At 38.0% G+C, this 8,537-nt stretch overlaps 2 protein-coding genes across 2 annotated transcripts in view; both read right to left on the bottom strand.

The window, feature by feature from the left end:
* Positions 1 to 1,256: 1,256 nt before the first annotated feature.
* On the bottom strand, positions 1,257 to 6,347 carry CBG23668 (the record flags this gene model as incomplete). Its single annotated transcript, XM_045240891.1, has 5 exons — positions 1,257 to 1,727; positions 2,396 to 2,662; positions 3,308 to 3,534; positions 4,657 to 4,905; positions 6,242 to 6,347. 5 exons carry the CDS (start codon positions 6,345 to 6,347, stop codon positions 1,257 to 1,259), a joined length of 1,320 nt encoding a protein of 439 aa, XP_045091133.1.
* Positions 6,348 to 7,081: 734 nt separating this feature from the next.
* Positions 7,082 to 8,537, bottom strand: part of Cbr-pars-2 — a gene marked incomplete at both ends in the record, with an annotated part of 3,463 nt that continues 2,007 nt past the window's right edge. The window contains 2 exons of the mRNA XM_045240890.1: positions 7,082 to 7,270; positions 8,328 to 8,513. Of these exons, the coding sequence (XP_045091132.1) occupies positions 7,082 to 7,270; positions 8,328 to 8,513 (375 nt within the window). The remainder of the gene's footprint in view (positions 7,271 to 8,327; positions 8,514 to 8,537) is intronic.

Raw genomic sequence — 8,537 nt, 5'->3', positions numbered from 1 at the left:
TCAAAAAAATCAGGGAATGAAAAGCTCAAATAGGTTAAAATAAGGCAATGAAAACAGAGGAGAATATCCCCATAACCTTCAACTTTGAGCCAATTTATCTGGGTTACTGTAGGAGATATCAAATTTTGGTCTACTGATAAAACGTTTATCATAGTATTCGGAGCATTTTATCAGTTGGCACTTTTTGATATCTCTTACAGGAAACGGGATAAATAAGATCAAAGTTAGAGATACCGTCATAACTGTGTTAGAACGACCCTCTAACTTTGAGTTCATTTATCTGGGTTACTGTAGGAGATATCACAAAGTTGTCAACTGATACAATGTTTATGATAATATCAGCAACATTTTATCAGTCGACCACTTTTTGATATCTTTCACAGGAATCGAGATAAATAAGATTAAAGTTAGGTTGGTTACAGTATGCGAAAATAGTTCAAAATAGCTGGAAATGGCTTGAAAGGCACCGAAAAATCTCAAAAAATTACAAAAAAAACACACATTTTAGATATATAAATCGACTTTTTCCACGAATTTCAAGAAACAAAAAAAATCCCAAAAAAAGGCATATAAACCTACAAGAATCCTTTATTGCACATTGAAAATAGGAAAAAAAAGACATAAAATCAGGGGAGGTATACATTTCTTATCACAGTCTAAACCATAAAAATCGTATCGGGATAGGAGCTCAATTATCTCGCTTCCTTCGAATGATATCAAAAATCTGTCAACTGATAAAATATTGCTGATATTATGCTTAACAGTTTATCAGTTGACCACTTTTTGATATCACTTACAGGAATCGAGATAATTGAGCTCAAAAAAATACGGTAATCACTACTGAATATGATTGTTATAATGCCCAAAAGAAGGACAAATCGTGGGGGAGACTAGATTGAGTTTTTTTTTTAATTGAGACATTTTACATGAAAAATACGAGCAAAAACGAATCTTATCTATAGTTTCCTTCAGGATCAATATTTTTGAACCAATTGAATTGGATACTGTAGGACTCAACTAGCCCTACAAAATGACACCAGTTGGGATACTGTAGCTAGTCTATGAACAAAGTTATAGAACCCTAAAACCAAGACTGATTTTTTGCTTCTCCCTTTGCTCATAGAGCAACTACAGTATTCTAAATCGTATCATTTTGTAGGGCTCGTTAAATCACTATCATATCAGAATTAGTTGGTTTGAAGGTATAGATTCTGGAAGATAAAAGTATACATTTAGAGCTAAAAATGAAGCTGCATCTAGTTATTCAAAATCTGCTGCATCGCCTGTTTCGCCGCCTTCAACGCCTTCCTCTCCAACGTGAGCCCAATCAATCCCTGCCACACGAAGAACACTCCAATCACCGTCAACGCAAATCTCAGAATCGCAAATCCCATGGGGAACACTTCAAAGAACAACGAGCCAAGAATCAGAATCAAACAGATGCCAGCCAGGACCAGGAAGAAGATTCTGTCGGTGCGCGCACGTCGTTCGCCTCCAGCAACGATTCCGATCGCCTCGATGAGCAATGGACGATTCGGTTCCCAGGTATTGATGGATTTCTCGTGTCTGAATCGATCATCGATTGTGAATCGAGCACGGAGGCCGACGTGATCCGAGTAGTTGAGATCTTCTCCGGGTATCTGGTTCAGTGTGATCTCACACTCTTCCAGCTTCACATTGCAACGGCCCGATTTGAAGAGCATATAGTCGATGCGCTTGCTGTCGTCCTGGAAGATTTATGAATTTTTGGGATTACTGTAGTTTGTATTTCGAGGATACTGTAGTTTCATCACTTTTGCGTCAATTTTTGATTTTGAAAATTCGCAAAATCCGAAAAATTAACTGAACAAATTTGAAAACTCATTTGAAAGGATGACTCAAAAAACACAATTTTTTCGAAAAATTTCAAAATCTTCCAATTCTGATTAAAATTGATATGACGACCTAAAATCGTCTAAAAACCAATATAAGCAAATTATTTTTTGAAGAAATCGAAAATTCGAAAAAAATTTTTTCAATTTTCAACTTTTTTTTCGAAATTTTTTTCAAAATATTGATTTTTACCCAGTTTGAGGCCGTCATATCAATTTTGGTCAGAATTGGACGATTTTGAAAATTTTCTAAAAATTCAAATTTGCTCATCCTGGATGAGCATGCGCCGAAAAATGAGCAAGATTTTTTAGAAGGTATTTCTAAAATTGCGATTTTAAGAGTGTGTATTTCCAGCATTTTAAAGCCAAAAATGTCCAGATTTTTCGGATTAAATACAGTAGTTTTGGCGCCAAAAAGCCATTTTTGGCTGGAAATTTCAAAATTTTTGGCTCCAAAAAATAGAGCCATTTTGAAACTTAAACTCTCAAATTTTTAACATTTTTCGATGGATTTTCAGCCAAACCTTCTCCCTCAACGCCTTCTTCGAATAGCAATTATCTGGCCTGTCACACGTGCCACCCTTGGCGATTCCTCGGAACTTCAGCAGCTCCCCATCGTCACCGTCCGTCGTCTCCACCTCATGACTCATTCTCCACGCATCAAACAGTTTCGCGTGGGACAGAATCAGGCGGAATCCCAAATCACACGGTTCCATGTTCAAGTCCCCCGTCACTATGACGACGTCGGCGCCACGAGCCGTATGGCGGACGAATTGAGCCAGTTCGAAGCTCTGGAAAATGGGCTTGAAACATGCCGAAAACGAATCTTATCTATAGTTTCCTTCAGGATCAATATTTTTGAACCAATTGAATTGGATACTGTAGGACTCAACTAGCCCTACAAAATGACACCAGTTGGGATACTGTAGCTAGTCTATGAACAAAGTTATAGAACCCTAAAAACAAGGCTGATTTTTAGCTTCTATCTTTGCTCATAGAGCAACTACAGTATTCTAAATCGTATCATTTTGTAGGGCTCGTCAATCACTATCATATCAGAATTAGTTGGTTTGAAGGTACAGATTCCAAGAGAAGCTACAGTAAGGTTCATTTTTCAATTATACATTTAGAGCTAAAAATGGAGCTGCATCTAGTTATTCAAAATCTGCTGCATCGCCTGTTTCGCCGCCTTCAACGCCTTCCTCTCCAGCGTCAGGGATACTGTAGCTAGTCTATGAACAAAGTTATAGAACCCAAAAACCAAGGCTGATTTTTAGCTTCTACCTTTGCTCATAGAACAGCTACAGTAATCCAACTAGTATCATGTTGTAGGGCTCCTCAAATTCGATCTTATCCATTTTAGTTGGTCTAAAAATATGGACCCCGAAGGAAGTTATGGGGCCGTTTCTCAAATATGCCCCTTAAAAATACCGTACCTGCGCAGTCCGATGCGGCAGATAGAGGTCATTCTCCCGATCGTACTCCGCATGCAAGTGTGTAGTATAGAAGTTGACTCTCAGATCTCCATCAATCTCGACTTCCGTCAATCCGACCACTTTTCCACCGAACCAATCACCACGATGGATGTGGTGGGCGAAGCCGTTGAGGGAATAACGACTCGTCAGGGTGGAGACGATCGGATGGCGAGAGAACACGCACACGCCTGGAAATCGCTGGTCTAGGGCTGATCTGAATTGATTTATCTAGGCTTAGACTGATCTAGACTGATCTATGCTTTCCTAAACTGATCTATCTCGGCTTAAGCTGATCCAGACTGATACAGACTGATTTAGAACTGACCGAGGCTGACCTAGACTGATTTTGACTGATTTGAAGTGATCTAGGGCTGACATATATCTGGGCTTAGACTGATCTAGGTGATCCACGACGATCTATCTATACTTAGGCTGATCTAGACTGATCTAGGCTAGACTCAAGCTGATCTAGACTGTATTAGACTGATTGATCCAGAATGAACCTGGACTGATTTAGGCTAGGATTAGGGGCTGATCTATGCTCATCAATCATAAGGTTTGTCCTGAGCCAAAAAGTGCATTTCAATTGTCGTTAAAAAATCACTGCAAAAATCGACTGACCTGGACTGAAAATCTTTGATTGTGCTGAAAAAATAATGTGGCGCTTAATATGGCCAAAAAATCACAATGAAAATCGATTTCTAAGCTAACTGATATTGTCATTTTTCTTTTTTTTTTTGCTTTGAGATAGTTTTCGGGCTCATTATTTATTGCATTTAGATCCAAAGTTTTAGAAAAAAGAAAATGACGATTTCTTGCTAGGCCATCGGCTCATTCTAGAGCAATTTTCAATGTATTCAAAGTCTTACCCGACCCAGTGAAGCCAGAATGGAATGAAAATAGGGATGGACTCATCTTTGACCTGCTCCGAGAGCCTCTGCAGTGAAATGATCGAGGATGATGCAGATTGATCTATCTAGCCTTGCGAAGCTCTAGACTGCTCGATGGTTGATCTAAATTGACCTATCTAGTCTTAGGCCTAGATCTAGGTTGCTCTAGGTTAGGCTGATCTATCTAGGCTCTTAGGCTGATCTTAACCATTTGAAATGTGATCCAGAACGATAATATAGCTCTTGGTCTAAACTGATCTAGCTAGGCTCAAGTTGATTTCGGTTGATTTAACTAGCCCTAAGCCTGATCTAGGCTGTGCTATCTAGGCTTAGCTTGATCCAGACTGCTCAAAAATCCTGATTTCTTAGTCCCATTTTTTGTCGTTTTTCAGCAATTTTCTAGCACTTTTCGCGACTTACCCGAACCAGTGAAGCCAGAATGGAAGTAATGAAAATAGGGATAGGCATCTTTGACCTGCTCGGAGAGCCTCACAAAGTCGTTGTAGGACCATAGTTCTTGGAGTCCAACGATGTCGTAAGTCTCATTCCTCATGTATTCTCCAATCTTCTGCAGTCGATGCACTCGATCCGTCGAACCGATTGGCCATGGTTGGGGCAGGCACCACGCGTTGAGGGTGACGATGCGCAGCTGGCGCGGTGCTACGTTGTCTGGAATTTTAAGCATGAGCAATCACTAGAATTTGTGGGGAAAACGGTGAAGAATTTGGCACCAAAATCAGCCAATACTGAAAATCGTTTAGAAATAGCTGAAAATGACCGGAAAGAGTCTAAAATGTCTGAAAATCAGCTGAAAAAGGTTGAAAATGACCCAAAATCGACTGAAATTTAGCTGGAAATGTCTGGAAATGAACTAAAAGTTGACCGAAATTGCAAAAAATCAGCTTAAAAATGACTATAATGAGCCTAAAATGACCTAAACGTAGGTCCAAATGGCTGAAAATGGCCTCAAAAAGACCCGAAAGTACCTGTAAATTGGCCGAAAACGGCTGATATTGATCAAAATTGACTAAAAAACCGTCAGAAATGGCTTAAAATAGTTTTTCAAGCCACTTTTTAGCCATTTCTGACTGATTTTCGGGAACTTAACCCCTTTTCCCGGTCATTTTCAGCCATTTTTGGGTCATTTCAGCTAGTTTTCAATGATTTTTGAACAACTTTAAGGCCATTTTTAGGTATTTTTGGGAGTTTTCAGGTCATTTTCAGCCATTTCCAGCTAATTTTCAGTCAATTTTTTTTCAATTTTGGCTCAAAAACAGACTGAAAATCAGTCGGAAATGGCTGAAAATGACCGGGAAAAGGTCAAAAGTTGGCGAAAATCAGCTGAAAACTGACTAAAATGACCATGAATTGACTGAAAACTAGCTGGAAATGGCTCAAAATTGGCAAAAAAGGCTGTTTTCAGGTCATTTTCAGGCCATTTTCAGCCATTTCCAGCTAATTTTCAGTCAATTTTTAAGATTTTTCGACGATTTCAGCCAACTTTAAGCCATTTCTGACTGATTTTCAGTCAATTTTCAGGTAATTTTGGATCATTTCAGTCGTTTTCAGGTACTTTCGGGTCTATTTCCGGCACATTTTCAGCCATTTGGACCATCATAGGCCCATTACAGGCAATTTGAGGCCAGTTTAGGTCCATTTCAACCGATGTTTAGGTCATTTTAGGCTCATTATAGTCATTTTTAAGCTTATTTTTGGCAATTTTGGTCACCTTTTAGGTCTTTTTCAGGTCATTTAGATCATTTTTAGGTCATTTCCAGCCATTTCCAGCTAAATTTCAGTCAATTTTGGGTCATTTTCAGCCGTTTTCAGCTGATTTTTAGGAATTTTTGGATCATCTCAGCTAATTTTCAACGATTTTTGACAATTTTAATGTCATTTTCAGGTATTTTTGGGGAGTTTTCCGGTCATTTTCAGCCATTTTCAGACGATTTTCACTCGATTTTTCGCGATTTTTGGCTCAAAAAATGCGTCAAAATGAGCTCACTTCTTCTCAACGCTGCAAATGATTCGCGCCGAATCACTGGCTCCTCGACGACGTCCTTTCCACTCTCCAGCGATTCCGATTCAGTGGTATTCGACGACGACGTCATTTGGCACTGAAAAATTCTGAAATTTACAAAAAAAAATGGCCCGAAAAAAGTCAAAAATGGTCAATAATGGTCCAAAAATGGCCAAAAATGGTCAAAAAATTGGTTCAAAATGGTTTAAAATGGTCCAAATTTGATCAAAAATTGTCCAAAATTGGTCCAAAATGGTCCAAAATTTGTTAAGAAGGGTCTAAAATGGTCCAAAAATTGGTCCAAAATTGGTCAGAAATTGATCAAAAATGGTTCAAATTTGGCCAAAATTGGTTTAAAATGGACCAGAAATGGTCCAAATTTCATCAAAATTGGTTAAAAATGGTTAAAAATGGTCAAAAATGGTCAAAAATTGATCATAACTTGTCCAAAATTGGTCCAAAATAATCCAAAATTGATCAAAAATGGTTTAAAATGGTCCAAAATTAATCAAAAATGGTCAAAAATGATCAAAAATTGATCAAAAATGGTTTAAAATGGTCCAAAATTAATCAAAAATGATCAAAAATGGTCCAAAATGGTCCAAAATAGTTCAAAAATGGTTTAAAATACATAGGAAAATAGAAAATTGGTTGAAAAATACCAACAAAAAAATATAAAAATTAAAAAAAAAATATTTTTCAAAAATTATATTTTTTAAAGAAAAAAAAATAACGAAATCAATGATAACAACTAAAATAGGAAGTAATTAAGGATAATTAACACTAATTAGGGCGGAGGGGGGGGGTAATTAAGCCCCGAGCATTCTATTTCTGTGGTCCATTCTCGTCTCCAGCCGCTCCCAACTCGTCTAGCACATGCAGATGGTCCAGGTTACTGTAGCTACCGTATAGCTGAGATTGGACGAATGACACAAATCGATCGAGGGTCATTGATCCCTGATCAACGGGATCCGCCGATTTTGGGTGCGTGGTGAACACTTCGATCACTGGTTCCTGGAAAAATTTGAAAAATTTGAAATTTTCAAAAAAAATTTTTTTTTTCAAATTTCGATTTTTCGAAAACAAAAACTGCCCATAGTGTTTTTCACACAATTTCAGGTCGTCATAACAATTTTCATCAGAATTGGAGCAATTTGAAATTTTTGCGATTTTTTTAAATTTTCAGAATTCTCGAATTAGGCTTAAAATGAGCCATTTTGGACTATTTTAAGCAATTTCAGCTGATCTTAAGCCATTTTCTAGGTCTTTTCAGGCAATTTCAGGCCAGTTTACGTCTATTTGAGGCGATTTTTGGTCCTTTTTAGGCAATTTCAGACCATTTTAGGTTATTTTAGGCTAGTTTTGAATTGTTTTAGGCAACTTTTGGGATCATTTTAGGCCATTTTAGACTATTGAGGCTCATGCTAGGCTAGTTTAGGTCCATTTTAGGCGTTTTCAATCTGATTTTTGACAATTTTGGTCCCGTTTCAGCAATTTTCTGGGTCATTTCAGGCGATTTCAGGCCAGTTTAGGTCTATTTGAGGGGGTTTTAGGCCATTTTTAGGCCAATTAAGGTCAGTTTAGGTCCATTTTAAGCCATTTTAGGCCCATTATAGGCAATTTTACGAAATTTCCAGGTCAGGTTTTGCAATTTTCCATAATTTTATGGTCCTTTTTAGGCCATTTAAGGTCAGTTTAGGTCCATTTTAACCAATTTTCCTGTCATTTTAGGCAGTTTTAGGCCAGTATTCGTCCATTTTAGGCTTATTTTGGGCGTTTTCAGGCCATTTAAGATCAATTAAGGTTCATTTTAAGCCGTTTTCAGGTCATTTTAGGCCCATTATAGGCGTTTTAAGCTCATTTCCGGCACTTGTGGTCTACTTCAAACTATTTTAGAGTCATTTGAACCATTTTCGATCTATTTTGGACGATTTTCCAGCCGTTTTTGAGTGATTTATACTATTTCTGGGCTATTTTGAGCCATTTTCAGCGTTTTTAGGGTCATTTTAGCTCATTTTAGACAAATTTAGACGATTTTAAGCATTTTTCAGCACATTTCAGACCAATTTACCTGTGTAACCAGACTCCTCTCGGTCTCATTGGCCAGAACAATAATAAACGGGATTCCCAGACGGTTCGCTTCATGAATCCGCTTGCCGGGGGACATTTCGATACGGTCATCCAGTAGAATGCCTCCTTTTAGGTATCTGGACGCCGATGAGCTGGTCATTTCAACGATCACATTCGACATTAGGCTCTGGAAAATGGTTATTTGGCAAAT

Source organism: Caenorhabditis briggsae (assembly GCF_000004555.2).
Source record: "Caenorhabditis briggsae AF16 supercontig from assembly CB4, cb25.NA_022, whole genome shotgun sequence".
Classification (NCBI taxonomy): Eukaryota; Metazoa; Nematoda; class Chromadorea; order Rhabditida; family Rhabditidae; genus Caenorhabditis; species Caenorhabditis briggsae.
Note: the sequence above shows the minus strand (reverse complement) of the source record. Positions and strands in the feature narration are given on the sequence as shown.